This window comes from Pteropus medius, unplaced genomic scaffold (assembly GCF_902729225.1).
Source record: "Pteropus medius unplaced genomic scaffold, Ma_sr-lr_union100, whole genome shotgun sequence".
NCBI lineage: Eukaryota > Metazoa > Chordata > Mammalia > Chiroptera > Pteropodidae > Pteropus > Pteropus medius.
Genome location: NW_024347791.1, coordinates 911376 through 934568, shown reverse-complemented (window position 1 = coordinate 934568; position 23193 = coordinate 911376). Strand labels below are relative to the sequence as shown.

The following is a 23193-nucleotide window of genomic DNA, read 5'->3' as shown; positions in this document are numbered from 1 at the left end:
GTCATTTGTCTAACCAGGTCACCTTTGAGAGTGAAAGGAAGTGCTATTAATAATTACACTGGGACAGCAGGCCTTATCTGGGACTGTCCTGGACAAACCAGGAAGTATGGACATCCTGCCTCAGTGGGCGGCTTTGAGCAAGTCACTCCACTTCTCCCGCAAAGGGACATGAGGGCAGTCAGTCCCTACGAGGCTCTCACGAGGATTAAATGTAATGATGCACGTTAAGAGGCTGTAGAGACAGGTATGCGTTAGATGTTCAATAAATGCCGGTTATTACTACGGCCTTTAGTAGACCCTGCCTTCGTCCCTGTCCTTCCAGTCTGTTCTGTGCTCATGCAAGAGCTTCCAAATACACACCTGATTACCCTGCCGGCTGGCTCCCCATCCCTGCTTCAGTGAGGCTGGACACCTGGCCCAAGGTTAAGCCTACAAGATCTGGCCTGGTTCTCTCCCAGCCCTTGACTGTGCCCCCTACCCACCGGTTCCTGCCTCTCAGGGTCAGCCTCCCCTACCCCTCGCCCATGCTCTGCTGTGCCTCTGAGACTCTTCCCAACTCTCCCTGGCACGGAGCCTGACCCCAGGAAAGAGTTCAGACTGACTGCGGTCCAATCCCACCGCTGTGCCACTGCAGCAAGCGCTGGAATGCCCTGTGCCTCGGTTTCCCCATTTTTCCAGCTGTGCAAATAACTGCCTCCCTTGGTGACCGGCACGAGGATTCAGGAAGCCAATGAAAAAGGCGTAGCTCTCTGTGAGCAAAACCTTGTCTCCTCTACCTGTGTGTAAACATGTCTCCTCATCCCCAGCCAGGTCAGGGGTCAGATCTTTTCCTCCAACCACACCAGCCTCCTCCACGCAGATCCTTGCCTCTGAGCCATCGCTGTATTGTCTCCTGCCAGATGTGTACTTCCGCTGCCCTTCCCTTTGCCTAGGTGTCCTTTACAACTTAACTCAGGTATCACCTCCCAGAGGAAACTTTGGTGAGCTCCCACCTGCAAGCTGTGTTAGGAGGTCTCTCCATGCAAGGACAGACCCCGAGACTCCTGCCAGTCAGACTGAAGCTCACAGTCCCGGGTGAGTATCGGAGGAGGACAAAACATGAGGCAGGAATCAGATCTATCTCCCGGCCTTGAGGATGGCACAGGGTCCTGTGCACAGCTGATTCCCTGACCCTCATGGGCAGGGTTGAAAGGTGTTCTTTGAACTCATCCATCTGAGGTGTGATCTTACCTACCTGTTCAACAAGCCTCCTAGGTGCTGACAGAGCAGAGAGCGCTTAATAACATAACATCTGATGCCCGTTTTTATCATTTCATTCTACAGGTAGGAAAACCCAAGGCACAGAAAAGTTAAGTAGCCGCGGGGACAGAACAGGAAGCCAGGCTGTTGGGTTCCAGGGTCCCACGTTGTTGACGTCCACGCCACACCACTCTACCAGTGACCTGCCACGGCCTACACCCCAGTCTGGCTCAAGTCTGTGTCCTGGCACCCGCGAGGCCTGCATAGGATTGAAAAGAATGAAGGGCTGGGAAAAAGGGAGTGGACACCCCAGCTGGAAGAGCGCAAGGTCTAAGCGGGTCTCTCAGGCATTCAAAGCCGACGAGTCAGGCTCCACTGTTCCCCCAAACCCCTGCAGGGAGCAGCTGGAGAGCCCAGGAGCGAGTTATCAAGTCAGAGCGCCCCAGGGCCCCGCGCGGAGCCGGTAGGGGAGGGCTTGGCTGCGGGCGACCCAAGTCGCCTAGCCTGGGCAACCCGCACATTCCCCGGCTCCTCCTGCCCCGGACCGCTGGCCTGGCGCCTCCGCCACTCCCCCTCCAGCTCTTGCCGCCGCTCCGGGCGGCGTGTTGGGTGCCCGGGAGGGGGCCGGGCCCCGCCTGCGGGCGGGAGGAGGGAGGCGGGAGGAGGGCGCGCGCCCACACCCCGCCCCCGCCCCGGAGCCAGCCCGCGGAGCCCGCGGCCAGGGCGGCGCAGACCGGCCCAGCGACTCGCCCCGGCTACGCGCTGGGACGCGCCGCCGCCGTCGCCGCCGCCACTGCCGCCGCGTCCGCCCTCGCCCGGGTCCCTGGGGCTCGCGGAAAGAAGGTAACAGCGAGCTGGCCCGCGGCTCCCCCAGTCCCGGGTGGGCGTGGACGCGGCGGGGGGACGCGGCGCCCACCGGGACTCTGCGCCCTCCTCGGCTCTCCGGGCTGGGGCGCGGGCGAGAGACGGGGAGCGCCTGCCGAAGGCGCCCGCGTGCCAACAGGAAGGCCTGGGGCGCTGAGCGCGCAGCGGCGCGGGGACGCTCCAACTTTTCGGGTGGCTTTTCCATGTTCCTGGTGGACGGAGGGGGGCAGAGAACTGGAGGTGGGGAGAGGCAGAACGAGTGGCAGGAGGAAGCGGGGAGCAGACGGCCGTCTACGCTCCTTCCCGCCCTGGGGTGGGAAGGGAAGGGACGCGGAGGGGGCGATGTGTCGAAATGTCGGCGCGGAGAGCGGGAAGCGGTGGTGGTGGTGGGGGTCCCGCTGGGGAGATGGACCGGGAGCCCTGCCTCCTCCCTGACCGCTGCATTCCAGGACAGAGCAGCGGATGAGGTCATTCTGTCCGGTTCCCCTCGGGCCAAGGCAGCCGGCTCTCCCCTTCCCGCGCCCAGCGACCTTCCACATTCTAACCCCCTGCCCCGCCGAGGAAATGTTTTATGGCTAAATTCTTTCTCGGATTTCCAATCCCCACTGCCCTCTCTACATGTTCTGTATCTATATTTGCCACAACCACGCAAGACCCGCGAAGTTTGAAGCCCATTTTCTAGATGGGAAACTGAGGCTCGGAGAGGGAAAGGGACTGACCTGGAGGTCACCGCCGCACGAAACACGGCGCGGGCACCATAACCCAGGGCTACGGCCGACTTGGCCGGCAGACCCTCCGCCTCGCCGCGTTGAAGGCTCACTTGGCTCTACCTTGGGACGGCGGGGCCGGAAGCTTCTCTCCCTGCCGGGTCCACCTACCACACCTATGGCCCGTAGTGCCCCCTCTTAACCCGCTCCTAGTTTCTCAGTCTCTCCACCTTGACGCGGCTTCCCTTTGAGGGGCGTGCGAAACCACCCCCCAGGGAGTTAACCCCTATTCCAGGGACCCGAGCAGCCCTAACCAAGATAGGGTCCTGCTGTCCATTGGTAGGGGTGGTGTTACCCAGCGGACGCTCTCGGGGAGAGGGGGCTGTGTGCACGCGAGCGGCCTCCAGGATGAGAGGTGGCGCCGCTGGCGGACACCACGGCCTGCAGGTGACCACCAGGCGAGAGCCAGGGTGCGGCCGCCCTCGCCTGCGCCTCTGCCTCCCCCGCAGTCAGACGGGCTCCTTGCCTGCCCCCAGCCACAAGTGCCCCCACAGCGGCCCCTGTTGGTCTCGCCTTATGCATGGTCCCTGCCCGGGGCCTCCAACGTCTTTTCGTCATTACCACCAATCGAGTAAACTGCTACCACGCGTCCAGGCCTAACTGTATAGCAGGGGTTCCCAACCTCGGGATCGGACCAGTCCCGGGAGGTGGCCTGTTAGGAGCCTGACGGCACAGGCGGAGGTGAGCGGCCACCGAGCCTCTCCCCAGTGCTAGCGTCACCGCCTCAGCTCCACCTTATCAAGCATTAGATTCTCATAGGAGGACCCGACTCTGGTGCCAAAAAGGTTGGGGACCGCTGCTCTGTAGGGTACATATAAGGATTCCTGAGACACCGAGGCTGCATGGTGACTGACTCCTCTTGTCCAGGTCACAGCACAATGCATCTGCAGAGCTGAGTCTTCCCTGCCTCCCAGGCCTGCCCTTCCCATGCTCAGTGGCTGGCTGGCTGGCCGTGGCTTCCTCCAACAACTCTCCCCTAAACCCCTGGAGTCTTCACCCCTCCCCCACAATTGGTGCTGATGTTGGGAGGACCCCAGCCAATCACTTTTTCTGCTCTATGACCTGGAGCAAGTTAATTCCCTTTCTTTGCCTTGTTTTTTTCATTTGTAAGATGGGTGTTCTGAGCATTAGCAGATAGTATTCCAGGGCTAGCGAGGGGAGACAGGCCTTGCACCAGGACACCCAGAGCTCTGCTTACTCCAGGGCCAGGTGGGGCACAAGGTGGGGCACACTTGATCACCAGCAATACCCTGTGGTCAGCATCAAGTGCCAAATAGAGTCCCCGGAATAAGAGATGCTAGTGCGAGGATGTTGGATTTGGACCTAGAGCTACCCGCTCCAGCAACGGGGCATCAATTACAGCGCCTTCCGCTCTTCCGACTCTCCCGGGAGGGGACCAGCCTTTGATGCCCTTCTTATTTTCCATGTGGGAAAAACAGGTCTCCAGTGTCAGGGCCCCACAACACGGGCAGGTGGAGACCTTTTGAAGATGCCCAGAGGCATTTGGGAGGTGAGATCATCACAAGGCTGGGGCAGAAGCTGGTCTCTCAGGTCACAGTGGCCATGGGAGTTGGGTGGGAGCTGGACCTCTTTTTTGATGAGAAAGGAGGGACTGCTTCAAGAAGCCAGGGCAGTTAGGGGCTAGGAGAAAGGCGAGTATGGCCACGTGGCAGACGGAGTGACGCCCTCCACGTGATATTTCAGAATGAGACCCCTCCCACTTCCTTCCCCCAGAAATTCCTCCCTCATCTTCGGAGCAGGGAAACCTGGCCTGTACCATGTGCCTGCCATGTGACCCTGGCCAATTCCCATCCCTCCGAAGGGCTCTCCCTGCGAAGTAGGCTAACCCTGCAGCTCTGCAGGGCTGTTGGAGAGTCGGATGACATCATGTCGTGGTTGGCCAACTGCAGAGCGCTTCATAACTACAACAAACATTCCACGAGGACTTCTTGGTGCCGGGGGTGCCAGGGAAAAGGGTGATTCAGAACACACGCACACACCCGCCCCGAGGAGGAGGAGTTAGGGTTGGGGGAGGATCGGACGGTGGGAAGGGAAGAGAATGTAGTCGGAAAACAAAGCAAGCTTTGTTTTATTGCCTTCTTTGTTTTTATCTTGTTATCTAACCTATTTTGAATTTCAAATAACAGTCAAAGGGAAGTATTGAGATTTTTACGCTTGGAGGTGGCAGTGATTTTTTTTTTTTTTTTTAAGTCGAGACTCAGATCTAGGTGTTCTCTTAATGATTATTATCAGCTGAGGTCCCAAGCCTGTGGAGGTGAGTGACTTGCCCAAGGTCACGTGGTGAGGCCACCAAATCCCCCACTCGGAAGGTGGCAAAGGGTGATCCTTTAGCATGAAGTTATCCTGTGGCATGCGGATCTCCTGATTAAACCGGTATTGATTTGGCACTTGCCACGCCGAGTGCAAAGCCCAGGCTGGGTGCTGGGAAGGAGGAAGGCAAGAAAATCCAGGTGGCGGCCCCACCCTCGGAGTGTTTCGCCGATCTGGGGAAACAAGACTGGGCTCCAGGAGCCAGTCAAGAGCTGTGTGAGTCAGAGGCTCTGAGTTCAAGTCTCGACTAGTTCTCTTGATGTGACCTTGAGCAAGCTTGGACCTTCTCTGGGCCACAGGAAAACCAGAGGTTAGACCATAAGCCCATAGGTGTCCTTCAGCCTACACTTTCTAAGGTACTAGAAGAGATAGGGTCAGACCAAGAGAAGCCTAAAGAAGATCAGGGCCATGGGGAAATCGGGAGGGGCGGGAGTGGGCAAGAAATAGCTTTTGGCACCAGCTGAGCTTTTTCCAAAACTTGTTCCCTGACGACAAGACTCCTATGTACTGGGACGAACTATGGGGAATATGCTCAGGCATAAGGAGGCATCTGGAAAAAGCCACTTTTGACCACAGGATCCTTTTTCCAGGAAGCACCTTGAAGGCGGAGGGCTCTGAGGAACCTCTGTTGGGCTGTTTACACAGGCTTTCACAAAGCCTTTCCTGGGCACCGCCTCCCTCCTAGCCACTGAGTCGAGACAATTTAACCCATGGAGAAGGGAGGTGACTTGCAGGAGGCCATGTAGGTTGGGACTCAAGGGATCTGGATTTGAGCGGCCCTGTTTCGCCATTTTCTCCTGTGTAGCCTCAGGCAAGTCACTTCAGTTCTTTGTTACCTCTGTGTCTCCCTTCTAATATAGTTCCTCCCTCAGGGCTGTCGTGTGGGTTAACTGAGTGATGAGCATAAGTCATTGGCACTTTGGAGTTTCTTAAAGGGCCCTGTACAATAACCATCCACATCTTAAGTGTACAGCTCGATGAATTTTTTGTGCCCAGTCAATACCCACTCAAAGGCAACCCCTATTCTGATTTCTATCACCATTGTTTAGTTTTGCCCGTTCTTAAATGTCCTATACATGGAGTCACACAGTGTGTCCTCCTTTGTGCATCCGCTCAGCGTTTTGTCGGTGATCCCCACCCCTGCTGTTGGCTGTCACCGTGTGTCCTCTGTAGCTATTTTTAGTTGAACCTAGGATCCCCCAGGCCTGCCATCACTCTTTTCTCTTTCTGTCTTTCAGGTCTACACCCTGTCGCGTTCGAGGCCCATCTTATGCCTCCTTTGTTCTTCAATAGAACATCTACTGCTGCTTCCACAGGTCCAGGAGCCAGGCCTCAGGGACGGACAAGCCATGGACCCCTCACGGTCTCAGCATTTGGGGGCAGCACCTTAGGAGAACAGAGGGACAGCCTCCGTCCACCCCCTTACACTGAGAAGAAAGGAGCTGAGACATAAACCCTGATCCCAGCCCACCGCCCACCCCAGGCCCCAGGTAGGCATGGACCAGCAGCTGTGAACAGCCGGAGCCGATGCCAGGCCCCCAGGAGGCCAGAAGAGCCCCTGCCATGAGCCTGGGCAAGCTCGCACCAGTGGGCTGGGTGTCCAGCTCACAGGGGAAGAGGCGGCTGACTGCAGACATGATCAGCCCCCCACTCGGGGACTTCCGCCACACTATGCATGTGGGCCGTGGCGGGGACGTCTTTGGCGACACCTCCTTCCTCAGCAACCATGGTGGCAACTCCGGGGGCACCCACCGCTCGCCCCGCAGCTTCTTGGCCAAGAAGCTACAGCAGGTGCGCAGAGTAGGGGTGCCACCCAGGCGGATAGCTTCCCCGCAGGCATCCTCACCTGCTCCACCTGCCATCTCCCCCATCATCAAGAACGCCATCTCCCTGCCCCAGCTCAACCAGGCCACCTACGACAGCCTTGTGGTGAGCAAGATCAGCTTCGACAGCAGCCATGCTGGCTCCACGGACGGCCACTCCACTTACGGTGAGGGCCTGGGTTATTTCCCATCTTTCAGGTGCTGAGGCCCAGAGGGTTTGATGGTTCAACCAAGCCTCCAAGTGAGCTTTTTTCCCCACAGTAGTTAGATATTAACCGTGGAGGTCAGGCCCAAACCTCAGACCATGGACAGGGAAGGGGTCAAGGAGTGGGAACCAGCTCACTCTCCAGAAGACACTGACAAATTTGGAAAACCACTCACATGTACAGAAGCCAGAGGCCTTCCTGTCCTAGTGGGGAGAAGCAGGTGCCCACTTCACTCTGCTGGACAGCTCACCTGGGAACATAGCTCCTGCTGCCACCTGGTGGCCATTTACTGCCCTGAAGCCTTGCCACAGCACCAGTGGCTGCCTGTCTCTAGTGCTCCCCGTGCAGGTCACTGCTCAGAACCCCACTGAGGTCTGGCCCACAGTAACCGCACTATGTTTCAGGCCTGGTAGTCCTGGAGCCAGGGGCTGGACCTGTGGAGGGCATCTGCCTGTTCTTTGAGTCTTTGACTTCTGTGCAGTCAGACCCTAGCTGCTAGTTCCTCCCTGTGACCAATACACATGCTATGGGTTCACCTTCAATGATGGGCCACTGTCATGGCAGGAAACCAGGGGCCATAGCCAAGTTCACAGCTGGGACGGAGAGCTGGGATATTTAAGCACCCGGCGTGGCTCCACCCCATCAAACGGTGGCCCTTCGCCTCATCCCAAACTAAGCCTCACTTTCTTCAGCTGCAAAATGCAAATGAGAAGTATGTCAATTTTCAGCTTCCAGGGTTGATGGGGGGCATCACACGAGAGACTACGGGGTTCACTGTTCTAGAAAGATGGGAGAAACTGAGGCCAGATCGCAACGTGGGGTGGGTTCTGGCTCTCCCCTCCTCAATTCCTGGTTAGAGACCCCAGCTCTGACCCTGATCCCCATTTCTCTCCTAGGCCCAGACTCCGGGTTTTGCACCATCTCTCGCCTGCCTCGCCCAGAAAAGCCTCGTGACCGAGACCCAGACCGTGATAGTTCCTTCCCCTCTGAGCCTGAGCTCCGACGCTCTGACTCCCTCCTGTCCTTCCGCCTGGACCTCGACCTTGGGCCCTCTCTCCTGAGCGAGCTGCTGGGGGTCATGAGTCTCTCAGAAGCCCCTGCAGCTGAGACCCCAGCCCCAGCCTCTGCTGCAACGCCCTCAGCCTCAGCCCCTGCAGCAAACCCCCCAGCCCCTGCCCCAAGCCCTCTACCCCGTGGACGCTACCCTAATGGGGTGACCGCTGGGTTGGGCCCAGTGGCTGAGGTGAGGGTCAACCCAGTGGGAGAGTGTCCTCGTGCACCTGCTGCCGTGGCCCCTGGAAGGCACTGGGGAGCAGGCTGCGGAGGCAGCTGGGACAACTGCCACTACACCGAGATAGATGCTCAGCGGGAGCTGGTGAAGGTGCCACCCCAGGCTCGGGCCTCTTGGGAGAGCCTGGATGAAGAGTGGGGGGCACCCCAGGCAGGCAGCAGGGCCCCCGTGCCCAGCTCGGTGCAGACAAACACCTTCGAGTTTGCTGACGCTGAGGAGGACGACGAGGTCAAGGTGTGAGTGGCCGAGCACGGGCTCGGGAAGCTGCCAGGCCTCGGGCCACTTTCCAAGAGCCCAGATACAGAGCCAGCCCCTCGCCTGACCGCTAGGTGCTGGCAACGACAGATGGGAGGACCCAAGTTGCCCCCAAACCCTTCCGCGCCTCTGCAGGACAGACATGGGAGGGAGGCCAGGCTCGTTTTGGGACCTGGGTGTTCTGGAGAGCCCTGCCAGGCTGACCTGCCTCCCCCTGCTGCCACTCTGGACCCTGTGGCCATTCCTTTAGCCCTGCCCCCAGTGGCTGGAAGGCCTGGCCTCACAGTGCTGCCTTTGTGCTGGGGAGCTGTCCTTGCTGGGTGGGGGGTAGGGAGCATACCACACAGGGCCTTTGTCTCTTTGCAAAGGGACCGCCTGTCATCCTGGAGCTGCCCCCCGTAGGTTCCCTCTGCATCCTTGAGCCCTAGCCCTCGCTAAGGCTGCTTCCCCAATGTTCGCACCTGAACCCCTACTTGTCCCAGAAGCCTCAGAGAAAAATCAGGGGTGACCTCCCCGCTTCCTGTGCACCCCAGATCTGCCTCTGAGTCCTGATTAAAAAAGCTTTTTTTGATAAAAGGTGTCCTGTAAGATGTTTGGGGATCTGGGAGAACAGCTCAGCTAATTCATTCAGCTCCAGTTTGGAAGCCAAGGACCCCCCAGGGCCCCCAGGGAGGGGAGGGACCATGGCTGGGTAATGAGTAACCAGGCTGGAATGAATGTTCCTGAGATAAGAGGCCCAGGTGGGAGCCTTATCTGCAGTTCCTGGAACAGCCCCTGGCCCAGGTACCTGGAACCCATGCCTGCCTCATAATCCCACAGGGTAACTTGTCACTTGCCCTTGTGATAACCAAGGACAGATAGGCAGGAGTGAGTGCTTAGAGGAGTTTGGGAGCATGTCTCCCCCCCCACTTGGCAGTCCTATGACCTTGTGCCTCAGTTTCCTCCGTATCATGAGCATTAAAACGCTTGGAAAACACTAACCACAGTTTCTGTCAGAAGGGTGGATAAAGGTGAATTCTTTAGTTTGTTCTTAATCTTGAGGGGAGAAAATTGGGTCAGAGGGGCAGGAACTGCAGGTGGGGAGCCAGGACCCAGGGGCTGCTGATCCGATGTGACTGGGAAGAAATTCAGGATAGGGTGTCAGATGCTGCGTCTGTCATCCGGAGAGGTGCTGCCCACTCAGTCAAGCTTGAAGGAGGAGATGTTGAACCCGCCCGACACGCTCAGGTAGCTCAGGTGGCTGTGGCACAGCCTGTTGGGAAAGGTCAACTGGTGCCCGTCTGGCAGCTTCACCTTAAATATGTCACTCTTAAAGGTCACAGTGAACTGCAGTGGGAAGGAAGGTGTCAGGGAGTCAGGAGGCACCTGGAAATGGGCCAGAGCAGTGCCCGGTGGCTCAGACCGTGCCAGCACGTGTCTGGGCCAGTGTTCCCTTTGTGCTCTCTCTTTGACATGGTCCTCAGGCCCCTTTCCCCTTTGACCTCACCTGGACCTCTGACCCTGGGCCGAAGCATATGTGATCTTCCCTTTGCTCCTGCCCCCACTGGTTGCCATCCCATGAAGCGTGGGTTGAAATGCAGGTCCAGTTTATCTGTTCCTTGGCCCAGGTTAATCACAAAACTACAGAGGAAGGAGTAACAGGTAAGGGTGAGGGGCCAGCCCTGGGTACAACGGCTTGGGTCGCAGAGTCTTGGTTGACTATGACCTGGAGGAATCACCAAAGAAAGGTCATGTGAATTGAAACAATGAATGTGGTCAGACTGGGCACTGGAGTATCACCTTCCATTAGGAGCATTAGTGACAGTTTCGAGAATTGGGAGTGTCTAGCCTGGAGAAGAGAATTGCTGTCCTTAGCTATCTGAAGACCTATTAAGTTCGACGTAAACAGTCATCAGCTTAAGGGGAGCTCCCTGTCATTCAACACATGGAATCTGGGGTTGTGTGACTTCTTGGTAGAAGCACTACAGAAGCCTGGGTTAAACCAAGGTCTCAGAGTGGGACATTCTGGGCTGTGGGGTGCCTTCATTGGGAGGTCTCAGACCAGAGATAGCCCACTTTTCTGCAACCTGATGGACCCAACTAGGACAAAATGGTGACTTTTCTCTTGGCTCCTACCAACTGCCTGTCCCCTCTCCAGCCAAAAGGTGATGGACATCCATCCCAAGAAATGCTGAAACTAGTCTACACACAGGAGAGCCCAGTGCTGAGCTGTAACTGGCCAGGTGGATAAATGTGTCTGCTTCTGATAGGGAGGATGCAAACCAGGCCACTTGGTACCCCCTGGTGGCTGCCCCTGGTTTAATGTGTGTGAAAGGCTGGCCTCAGCTCTCAGCTGGGTAGAGGGTGGTGTCCCTGGGTTCTGAGTTTTCAGCGGGTGGACAGAGCTCCAGGGGCTTCTCCACCTGCCCCTTCAGTGTCTGTTGGGGCCAAGGGATAAAGCATATGGTGTCAGCTGTGAAATTCGGAGGGTCCCCCACTTAGCCTCAGATAGGAAGACATGTCCAAACAGGAAAGGAGCCAGCAGGGGTGAGCAAAGATGTAAAAAAGGTCCGCTTAGCCTGAGGTCACTCTCATCTCTGACCATCTCCAGGCTGCTTACCTGCCCCACTTCTCGGCCTGTTCCCGGGTGGACAGGCCCCCCTCTCTCTCCCACACCCCAGCACCCCCCTTGCTCACCCATCAACATCATCAGCGATCTTGCCCTTGATCTTCAGGGTTGTCCCCAACTTCATGTCCATGTTCGTAATCTCAAACTTCCCCTGCACCAACAGAGAAACCTCCTGCAAAAACGTCAATCACACACACACCCAGATGCTGTTCATGAGCTTATCCCATCTCGACTGGGCCACAGGTCTCGCTCTCCCCCTGCGCATGCGCATGGGGGCGCTGAGCTGGAAAGCGAAAGAGCCAGCGTGCTCCGATCCTCTGACTGAAGCTTCCCGGAGCCCTGTTCTTGCCCGTTTTCCTTTGCTCTCATCCATCCCAGCCTGATCAGAAGAACAGCTGGATCAGGAAATGAAGGGCCCCGCTGAGGGAACCTCAGTTTGCCCCTCTGTGAAATGGGTAGAGTGGTCCCTGCTGACCTCACAGTGTTCAAGTGATGAAGGCACGGTGGCCTTAGCAGAATCCCCCAAACAAAGATATGTTTAATGACCACACAAACTTGAACTCAATTTCCTAACAGAAAAAAAAAACTGTATCAAAGGCATGCAGGTCTTGATCCATCCAAAACGAAGAATCTGTAAAACTCTAGAAGTCACATCTCTGAAATGTCCATCAAAAGTCCCTCTCCAAACCTCACTTTCCTTGCCTATAAAATGGGCTAATTTGATTTATTCGTTCAAAGTAATTGGATACATCGCTGACAGACGCGGTTGAAGGCCCCGAAGTTAGTATTACCCACCTTCAAGCTGGTTGGGAGAATCTGAGATGGTGTTCGTGAAGCCCCACACGTAGGGCCCAGCACAGACTAAGGCAAATCGAGGGGCGGCCATCATTATGCTCACTCATTGTCATCCAGAGTCGGGGGACAGCTGGACAAACAAGGATTCCTGTGGGAGAGTGCAGGCCTGGCCTCTAGGTCCCCACTCAACAAAGTCTGAGGCCCAGACAGAGATAGGAAAGCAAAGCTGGGGTAGGATGGGGACAGGTGTCAGCGGCCCCGGCCTAGTGCCGGCTCCGCCCCAGACTGGCTCAGTGACCTGAGCTGTGCTCCTTTCTGGTCCTCAGTCATCCCATCTGTAATATAAGAGACTTGGACTAGGCGGTCTCTGGAGAAGGAGAAAAGAAAGAGGGTGATTGAGATGACCAAAAAAAGGAGAAAATCAGTAAAGTGTGCCCCAAGGTCCTCCCTGAGAGGCAGAGGGTGTGGAGAGCATCATCCCTTCCACACTTGACCCCCTCTGATTGCACTCAAAATCTGCATCTCACCTGTAGCGGCTTGAAGAGTGTCTCCCCAAAAATGATGTCTACCTTGAACCTGGGAATGGGACCTGTTTGGAAATAGTCTTTGCAGATGTAAGCAAGTTAAGATGAGCTTGTACTGGTTTAGGGTGGGCCCTGAATCCAATACGACTGGTGTCCTTATAAGAAGAAGGAAATTGGGATCCAGCGACACAGACACACAGAGGAGAAAGCCAGGACATTGAAGATGGATGCAGAGGCTGAGCACTGCAGCTACAGGCCAAGGCATGCCACAGGTTGCCAGCCACCACCAGAAACTGGAAGAGACAAGATAGGATCCCCCCTAGAGTCTTCAGAGAGAGCATGGCCCCAGCCCTGCCAACACCCCGATTTCAGACCTCTAGCCTGTAAGAGAATAAATTTGTTGCAGCAGCCACAGGAAACTCATACACCATCTAATCCTCAGAAGAAACCATCTGTGACCCAATTCCCCAAATTCAGGAGACTGTAGCTCGGAGAGGGGCAGTGACCCATCCAAGGACACACACCAAGCTATGGCAGAGCCAGGTTTGGAATCAAAGCATCAGGGACCTCGAAGAGCATCCTCTCAATGCCCTGCAAGTTACAGATTGTGACCTTGGGCAATTTAATCTATAAGCCTCGGTTTCTTCATCTTTACAAAGCTCAACAGATGTTAGCAGTTATTATTGCTGCTATTACTATTATGGACGAGAAAACTGAGGCTAGAGAGGGGAAGAGACAGGCTCAGCCTGGTGGTGGAGAAGCAGGGAACCCCCATGCTAGAGGGCAGTGGAGATGATCTGTCCTCACTACACAGCGGGAATCAGGCCTGGGGAAGGGCAGCGACACTTTTCCCCTAGCGTCCCCTCCAACCTCCATTCAGGCAAAGATGTGGTGAATACAATGGGTGGGCGGCGGGCAAGCCAGCATCCTCACCGACATGGCAGCAGCTCCCCGGTGACTCCTGTAACTCCTGGAGGCCTAGGCTCAAGGTCTCCCCTCACAATTCCAGCTTATACCCTAGAATATTATACATTAACTTCCCCAAAGCCATATTATACATTAACTTCCTCAAAGCCATAAATGGGGACTTTGGTCCCTTTTTCCCGGGTATCACTCCACCCACATCTCCCAGTATCTGGAACAAATAGGCGAGGGCTCCTCACCCAGCCCGAGCATCCTGGCCTCCCTCCAGTCCGGCCTCCAGCCTCCTCTGGGAGCCCGTGTTACCAGCGCTAGGTGAGTTTGGCAGGCCCCCCAGCATCCCCGAGCCTGCTTCCTCACCCTTAAGCAGGGAAACGTGCTTTGCAAAACACCTCTGAGCTTCTTGTTTTCTGTGATATCAAGATTCACGTTGAGAGCGCTTTGTTTTGTGTTCTCCTCTCACCCCGTGATTTTGCTGATTGTACGTGTACGTTTTAAAAGCAATACACAGTGGAGTCAAAGGAAATATCTAGAAATATCTACGAAGTGGAGACAGGAGCGAGAGGGCTGAGGTTGGGAGGTCGCTGGCGACTTAAACGCTTCCCTCTTTGCTTCTGCTGCTTATGGAATTGACATGCTTACCACTGGCAGTCAGAGATGTGAATGAAGGAGAAAGCCATCACCATAACCCCACCACCAGGAGGAAACCTGCTTACTCTATTGGCACATTTTCTTCCATTGGTGGTTTTCTATAGGTTTATATCTTAGACACCTCTCTGTCTGTGCAACTGTTGATCCCACTTCATTCAGTAAACACTAAAGCCCACAAATCTATATTTTAGAACTATGTTTTAATGGTAGTGAAATATTCCACCTTTCAATGACTAAGTTTATGCAGCCAATTTCCTTCTGCTGAACACTTACATTAATCCTAAATGTTCGCTATTAAAAACACTGCTGCATTAAATCGATTTGCATCGTGACAACTTATTTAGGGCAGATTCCCAGAAATAGGATTTTTCTGGAGCCCCGGTTTGGCAAGCCAGAGCACTTTCCATTAGAGTTGGTGGTGGCCCCTCTGGGCCGAGTGCCGGGAGACTTGCCCAGCCGAGAGCCCTCCCATGCCAGGAGCCAACAGGCGGCTCACTGCCCAGTGCTCACAGGAGATACCACCTGCAGTCCTCTGCCTGCCTGGGGAGGAAGGTGGCATCTTCCTTTTATTCATGAGGAAATTAATTCCTTGTTGGCCTTTCTCCCAGGGCCATGATAAATTTGAGCAAGATAAGGAGCTTTAAAGTGCTTTATACACAGAAGGAAACTCTCTGATCAACGAAAACTATGCCTTGTAAAGGTGATATTTTTCTGAATCTAGTAATAATTCTAGCTCACTGTAGACAGTTTTGAAAAGTGCACAAAGTAAAAAACCTAAAAGTTCACCGGTTTTAGAAAAGTCTTTAAAGACAAGGGACACATTTCTGAATTGGGAACTTTTCTGAGTGTATGTTTTACATAGAAAGTTTTTAGGAAGGAAGGAAGGAAGGAAGGAAGGAAGGAAGGAAGGAAGAAGGAAGAAGGAAGGAAGGAAGGAAGAAGGAAGGAAGGGCTAGGAAGGAAAGAAGAAAGAAAGAAAAAGAAAAAGAAAGAAAGAAAGAAAAGAAAGAAAGAAAAGAAAGAAAAAAGAAAGAAAGAAAGAAAGAAAGACAGGGAAGAAAGAGGGAAGAGAGAGGAAAAAAAACGAGAAGAAAGAAAATCATCTACCCTCGCATCTCCAGCCTTATCCTCTTAATAATGCCTACCTTCTGAACTTCACAAAGCATTTTCTTCAGCCCTCATTACAATAAACTCAACGAATTCTCAAGATAGTCTCTATTATTACTCCATTTTCAGACAGGGAACGAAGGTTCCCAAGACATATACAACTAATAAGCAGTAGAGCTTGCCTTGTCTACCAACCTATTGCCCAGATGACTGTCAAGGTATGTAACATTGCCCTCACTTAGTGTAAAAAATATTTGGTGTCCAGGAATATGATCTTAAATTCTTTGGACAGTGGCAACCTCCAAGATAGCTCTCAGTATTCACACCCTTGTATAACTGGCTCCCCTTGAGTGTGGCTGGACCCAGTGACTCTATTCTAACGGAATACTAGAATACGGCAAAAGTGATGGGATGTCACTTCCAAAATTAGGTTACAAAAGACTGATTGCAAAAAGAAATATCACACACACACACACACACACACACACACAATGAGCTCCCTCTTCCTTTCCCTCTCCCTCTCTCTCTGCCCTAGCTCCGAAGGAAGCAAGTAAGCCACGTTATGAGTAGTCCTATGGAGAGGCTCATGCGCCAAGGAACTGATGTCTTCAGCCAGTTGCCAGTGAAGACCAGAGGCCTAGTGACAGCCATGTGAGTGACTCTGGCAGTGGATTTCCCCCCACCTAAGCCTTGGTATGGCTTGTGTAGCCAACACCATGATTGTAGCCTTATGGAGACTCTGAGCCAGAAGGCACCCAGCTAAGCCCTATCTGGATTTTTAATCCACAGAAACGGTAAGAAACATGTTTCTTATTTTAAGTCCCTAAGTTTCGGCTAATTTAGGATACAGCAACAGATAACTAATACACTTTGCCAAGCAATTGTCATCGATAGCTCGGTGGGAGAAATAACATTCATGAAGGCCTCTGGACTAAAGAATTCGCAGTCTGTGCATGTCCCTAGACATTCTATTATATTGATCTTTTTAAAGAACCAGCTACTGATTTTGTTTCCTTTTCTTATTTTCCTCCCTTACACTGATTAACTTTTTTCTTTTAGTGTTTCTTTCATTTTATTGCTCCTTTTCTAGCTTCTCAAGGCGAATGTTTAGTTCATTGATTTTTCCCTCTATTCTTATTAATAATAAATGCATTTAAGGCTATGAAATTTCCTCTGACTACCACTTTGGCCGATTCGCATAGATTTTTGGATGTTCTGCTCAGTATTCGAAATGTTACCCTTGTATCAAGCTGGATGATCAGAAACTTGTTCTCAGCACTTAGTGAGTACTTAATGATATTTATTGGCTGACTTACTAAATAGCAAAAATAATAATAATATTAATAGTCGTTGTGGGACAGTTGGAAAGTAAAGGATCGATAAGACGGAATTGGCTAAGTTAATGATGCTACGAAAATATAAATAAACCATTATACAGTCATCGAAAATCACATTTTTTGGAGATCCTCTATGGCCATGGTTCCTTGCTCATGGTACAGCATTAAGTGGATAAAGCAGCTAGAGAAGCAGGTTCCCAGGACTTCATGATGGCCCCTTACAGATCTGCCCTCACTGACTGTACATGAGGCCACCAGTGTGCACTAAGGCAACGGTGAGGAGTTGCCATAACATAGCTCTTGATGCATGCAGATCTAGGGTGCCAAGAAGAACCTCACCTAACTGGCCACACAGGGTCTCCCTCATGTAACACAAGCACATATGACTTTATTCAAACGCATGTGCTCAAGGACCTCCAGAGAAGAAAAGTATAAAATACAACCAGGCCTTAAAAAAACCAAGTCTAGTAAAGAGACAAGCTTGAGCACAGGAAAGAACTAGAAAACAATTCATTACACCCCCATGGAAGACTTTAGAAAGTCCCAGACTCCTGGGGGCAGGAGGGTGTCCTCGAATGTCATTTGGAGGTCGAGATAGGGCTGGAATCTTGGCTCTACCACTTCTGAGCTTCGTGACCTCAGGCCCAGTTACTTAACCTCTCCAGTTCGGTCTCCTCTGTAAACTGAGAACAATAAGTGTCATGAGGATTAAGAGAGATAAAGCCTGGCATTTCATTAATAGTTAACAGATAATATTTGTTATTATTATAGGGAGGAGCCCTGTGCCCCACCTCTGTTGGCTGTGAGGAGGCAGCTCAACCACCACCACCCCCGCCCACTTGGTCCTGTGTCTGAGCTCTCAGGCCTGTGGGATTGTTCTCCATGAAACCTCCTGAGCCCCGCTATGACTTTCCTATGCCTGAGTACTTCTGCCTTCTCGAGCCTTCCTACATTAAAAAAAAAAAATTATATATTATATATACACTTACATACACACACACGTATGTAATTATATTTTACAACTGCATCGAATGAATATATCAATGTTATATATGAAAACATTTTCTCCTACCTAAAAGTTCATTTTCGTCTTCTGATTTTACAAGACATTAAAACAGTTCGGTGGCCCCTAAACTGTCCTGGGCCTGAGACATTGTGCCCTCTGCACCTGATGGAGAAGTCAGCCGTGGCCTCCAGTACCTGTTGTCCACTTGCTTCCTGCTGGTGGGGGACTTGGGTCCCGAGGTCTCCGAGATCTCTGCCTGTCTCTTCTCTTGTCCTTCTCCTCCCAAAGAACAAATAGATCAACGCATCGATCTCTTCGTCCCTGCTTCCCTCCCTGCTCACCCTGTCCCCAACATTCTCTTTCTGAAATGACAGAGGGAGCTGGGGGTGACATGGAAAGCACAGAGATCTTGGCATCAAATGGGTGAATGTCAAGTCCTGGCTTTGTCACCTACAAGCAGAGCAGCCACAGCAAAGTCACTTCGAACCACAGTTTCTTCATCTGTAAAAAGGAGCTGATAGTACCTTCTTCACAGGGGGATTGTGAGAAATTTTTTAAATTAAAAAAGTTAACCTATGTAGCATTGGGGCACATAATAGATGATAATAAATAAATACATACATACATAAATGTCTTCTTTGCTTCTTTCCTTTGGGAGAGAATTTCTAAATGGGTAAAGGTTTTACCTGAGCTGACGAAGGCAGGTGTCCAGGAGGACAGTGACATAGCAGAAACTGGGGGTGAATTTGCAATGAGCAGCACATGGGACAAGCATTCAACAGCTTGGACTCTGGCTGGCAAGCCATTCCTTCCCCTGTCCCTGGAGAACAAGTCTCCTTGGGAAGCTAGCGTCTATCTTCACAGAGCCCGGAGCATAGGAGGTGAGGAGAAAGATGCTGGTGATGGACAGATGTACCATCTCAAAGCAGCCAGATGCTCATGACAGCAAGTTAGAGACCCCGTCTCTCCTGGACAGAGCTGGGGCTCATGATCTGTGTTTTCCAGTCTCTGTACAGATCAAAACCCTTCCTGTTCCCATAGTCTTTCTTCAGGTGGATTAGCCTCAGGCATAGAGAGGCCTTTCTATAGCAGTGTGACCTTGTGGGCAAGTCAGAAAACCCCTCTGGGCTTCGGTTTGCCCATCTGTAAAATGGGAACTGTAACTATTACACCTGACAGGGTAGATGTGAACCTTAAGGGAGAATGTATATGAAGAGCTGAGCACAGTGCTGACCTGTGTTTAGTGCTGAATAAATGTTTGCTGTTGTTAAATCTTCTTAAGCCTGATTAGATGTTCAGGCTGCCTGGGCAGATGTCCAGTCCTGCTTCTCCAACTTTGACAGGCTGACCATCTGTCCTTCTGGGGACTTCCACAGAGTGCTTGCCTCACCTGGCCTAGGGATCTTCCTTGTTTAACCTAATTGCCAGATTCAGTGGTCCCACTATGAACCCCACCTGCTGGCTGCACTCACAGCTGGCATCCTGCCAGGACCACCTAGGTCCCCTGGAGCTCCTGGGTCAGCCTTACCGCACCTGGAATTAGGGAGGGGCCTTGAGGAAGAAAGGAATTTGGAGAAGTAGGAGGAGGGGATGGGTCACAGCCACTTAGCTGCCCCCACAATCCTTCCATCATCCGATGGGGTCTTTGTAAAATGGAAATGACAACACCCCCAAGCTCCTGCTCTAAACCCTTCATCTAGCACTTAGAACAAATTCCTCACTCTCCTCTTGGCTGACAAAGCCCACCTGATCTAGTCCCGTTCATCTTGCAGTCTCATCTCACCCCTGTGCCACAACCCACTAAAAACACCCTGGCGGAGCCACTTGTATACAGGGCTCCGCCAGGGTGTTTTTAGCGGGTTGTGGGAAGGGTACCCTCTCTCCAAGAGAGAGAAAGCATTTGCCTCCTCTTGGCGGCCACTAAGAGAACAATCTAAATCAGGAAGACAAATAGGTTGTCAATTGCTAAGCATCTACCTCAAAAAAATGAAAAGTTAAGATACTTATGTAATTAAAAAAAAATTAAAAAAAAAAAAACGCTTCGCAAAGGTCAAAAGGGTTTTACAGGGAAGAGCAAGTCTCCCTCTTACCCCGAGCCACCCAGAGGTGTACACCCTTCTCATTCTTCCTTCCAGAAATATCCTGTGTGCCATACACACACTCTGTGCCTTGGATTTATCCTCATAACAATATGTCTTGGAGATTGTTCCATATCAGTAAAATACATTTTTCTTTCTGAAGGCTGGGTCTGACTAATCTGAGATCCGACTGAAGGGAAGTTGAGTTGAACATACGTTTAGTCTGAGTTTATTGGGTTATAGTTATAAGATTCACAGTCATGTCTAAAATAGTTAAGTGGTCGCTTGCCCTCATCCTAGTGTAAGGAATACTCCTATCATCCATACTCCCTCTCCTGATTTACCTGGTGTCTTGACATAAAGGTGTAGGGACAGAGGTCACATCACTACGTCAGCACAACTTATGTCCTAGGCACCCGACATGGAAAAAATGTGACCAGTGGCAAAGAACCAAGGTTTGCATAGTATGGAGCCAGAAACTAGTCTGTAGAAAACTCCCAACTTTCACACGTGTTAAATTGTTAAGTTACAAGTGGAGGACTCAGTTCCCACAGACACCTAGTTACAACTGGATATCCTTGAGAAGACAATCAGTAACACGGCAAATGAAATTATAATTGTACCACATGCTAGTTTCTTTTTTGCTGGAAATTGTATACGGTAGAATTGACCAGAATGCCTCTGCCGTAGGACACAAACCCATAGCGGTACCACGAACGACAAGCACACTTGCGTGTGACATCAAATGTTTTATAGATCGTAACACATGGAGTTGTATCTTACCATAGAACATTTTGTTCTAACAAAATTGGCAGCTCCTGATGAAACCACATAGAAAATCTGGCGTTTCCAAATTTGACAATGTTAAAAGTTTACGATTTCCATGACACTACCAATAACAGATTATGAAGCTAAGGAAAACTTTTCTAAAATAAAACAAATTTTTCAATCAAACATACTAGACGTTTGACTTTTCTTTCTCCTTATATAAAATATAATAAAATCATTGCTCTACGAAGAGCATGCAGCCCAAATTTGTAGAAAGAAATGTATTATAGTGACATGTCAGGTAGTTACATAAAAATTTCTTATTGTTCTAATCTTATAATTATGGTATTGTTAGCTTTTTTAAGTTTATAATTTACAGTTTATAATTTTTTAAGTTTATAATTTAAGTTTATAATTTAAGTTTATAATTAAATAAATATAATTTATATTTTCACAACCTAAATAAATATCTAATTTTGCATGTGTAATTTTATATTCTTATTTTTAAGAGCTCTCAAAATTTTTACAAACTTCAGGCTACGTAAAACTTGAGTTCAGATGGTCCTAATATAAAGTATATTTCTTACATTGGATGTCAAAAACAAACGAACAAAAAGATTGAAAAGCTCTGGGCTAGATAAATGATCTCACAGATTTCTTCCAGCTCCGGAATTATTTTAACTATGGGAAACATGCCCTGTCCCCTTCCTCCCAGCAGCTGTGACTCTGACATGAAGACAAGGAAGTTCTTTCTTGAAGTTTATCCAAGTGTTTCCTGCTGTACTTGAAGTCCTTGTCCCTCACAGAGGCAGGAAGACAAAATGCCAGTGTGCAGAGTTCCCAGAGGAGAAGTGAAAACAGAAGCCCTGAAAGTATAAACTTTGGGCGAAAAGGAAGAGAAAGGGATAGAACCAAATCCCCAAACCTAAAGAATAGGACCCAGCCTCTCCCATTATGACGATAGTAGTCACCATTTGGAACTTTCTTTATTTAGCGTTTATTGAGTGCCTACTGTAAGCTGAGTGTTTCACGTTTTGTCTTTAATCCTTTGCCAACGGAGGCTCAAGAGGTGAAGTGACTGGCCCAAAGTCATATAGTTCTGCTCTCTTCTGCCCTGTACACCCTACCCTCCAGCCGTGTCATACTTCCCGGATTTCTAAAGATCTTACCTACCGCGTTCTGTAGCCCTCTCAACTTGGGGGAGAAGTTACTCCCGCTCTAGGGCGCCTTCTCTCTCTCACCCCTCCCTCCACCTCAGAATGATTAGTCTTCTCTTCTGCGAGAATACACCCATACAGGAGGTGTTACAGCGCCACCAGCTCACAGCTCTCTGGTGCGCGGTCTTCGCGGCACCACCCCAATATGAAATTACACTGGTCGTTTATGTGTTTGTTAGTTTGCTAGAATGGAAGTTCCACGAGGGCGGTGCCTTGCCTCCCTTATTCACCCCGGTATTCCCTGACACAGGACTTGGCACAAGGTGGGCTCACGATAATTGTTTTCCTGTGTAACCTCCACCACGAAGTTATGCTACAAACGCCAAATCCCAGAGCACATGAATGAATGGTCCATCAGCCAATTAACTAGGGCAATATTTGCATATTGCCTTCCTATTGGTGAAGTACGGAGTCTAGTTTCCTTCCAGCCAGTGTGATTGGGTGGGTCATAGTGTCGGCCTCTGAGGGCACACCCCCCGTAAACCAGTTCTACCTGCCCTCTGGAAAAGGGCGGGAGGAGGGCGGGGGAAGGGCTTGCTCAGACTTCATTCGCCAGCCGCTTTATTTCTCCGCTCCCCCACCCGGGTTGATACGCAATTCAGTCACCAGCAAGTATGACCTGTCTAGTACAGCTGAGCACCAGAACTGGGAGAGGCCGATTTTTAAAAAGCTGGGGCTGTGGGAGGCAGGGGACCAGAGTCCACTGTGCTGCAGAGATCGTCCGCGTAATCGGACCTTCGGGTGAGTGTGTCACCCTAGAGGCGCATCTCGGATCTAAGGTCCTTGAGGAACCAGAGCGGGCAGAAGCACAGGGTTCAGGGAGCAGGGAGTGGACTGAGCGCAGGGTAAAGATAACTTTGGACTGCGAATTTCTGTGTCACATCCCCAGAGAGTTAAAGCCGAATATGAGGTCGTCCAGGAGCCTGCAGTCTTAATTAGCTCCCTAGGGGATTTTGACACAGGTAGTGGCTAAGAGAAAACCAGCAGAGTAGACCCAGTGCAACCTTGGAAATCAAGCACAACTTGGTCCCAGCTCCCCACTAACTTGTGACCTCAGTCAAGATTTTCTTTAACTTCTCGACCTCAGTTACCTCCTCTGTGAAATGGGGAGACTAATCCCTGCTTCAAAGGTATGATATATATATATATGTCATGGCGCACAGCTGGTGAGTCGATAACTGGTAGCAAATTATCTTTATCATGGAATCAGAGCAAAGGTGATGAAACCAACTGTCACAGAGAGAGTCTCACACCCCCCAACCATATCCAGGACATGGACAAGTCCAACGAACAAGTTTATTTCTCTAGTGGCCTCAATCCTCTCCCTCCACACACAAGAAATGACCCAATTCCCCTGAACCAAATTTTATTTATGCAGCCCCATTATTTCAGGCAATCCAGATTT

The 23193-nt window shown here is 51.4% G+C and overlaps 2 protein-coding genes and 1 long non-coding RNA gene across 5 annotated transcripts; 2 read left to right on the top strand and 1 right to left on the bottom strand.

Annotated features, from left to right (window-relative positions):
- Positions 1-1934: 1934 nt before the first annotated feature.
- On the top strand, positions 1935-9352 carry CDC42EP1 (CDC42 effector protein 1). 2 transcript variants are annotated; one of them, XM_039877746.1, is made up of 3 exons: positions 1935-2082; positions 6440-7191; positions 8127-9352. In XM_039877746.1, the coding sequence occupies exons 2-3, from the start codon at positions 6729-6731 to the stop codon at positions 8759-8761; spliced, it is 1098 nt and encodes a 365-aa protein (XP_039733680.1). In that variant the 5' UTR covers positions 1935-2082; positions 6440-6728; the 3' UTR covers positions 8762-9352. The 2 variants fall into 2 exon arrangements, with proteins under 2 accessions (XP_039733680.1, XP_039733681.1); XM_039877747.1 differs by having other exon boundaries at positions 1940-2082; positions 6518-7191.
- Positions 9353-9781: 429 nt separating this feature from the next.
- Positions 9782-21891, bottom strand: LGALS2 (galectin 2). The gene is given in 6 exon segments (XM_039877751.1): positions 9782-10102; positions 10263-10332; positions 10334-10396; positions 11453-11535; positions 13637-13661; positions 21888-21891. Coding segments are annotated over 5 exon segments (369 nt in total). The 5' UTR covers positions 13643-13661; positions 21888-21891; the 3' UTR covers positions 9782-9955.
- Positions 13841-18339, top strand: LOC120614845 (uncharacterized). 2 transcript variants are annotated; one of them, XR_005656081.1, is made up of 4 exons: positions 13841-13939; positions 15512-15600; positions 15918-16033; positions 17491-18339. It is a non-coding gene; the product is annotated as an uncharacterized LOC120614845 (long non-coding RNA). The 2 variants fall into 2 exon arrangements; XR_005656080.1 differs by having other exon boundaries at positions 15918-16176.
- Positions 21892-23193: the final 1302 nt, after the last annotated feature.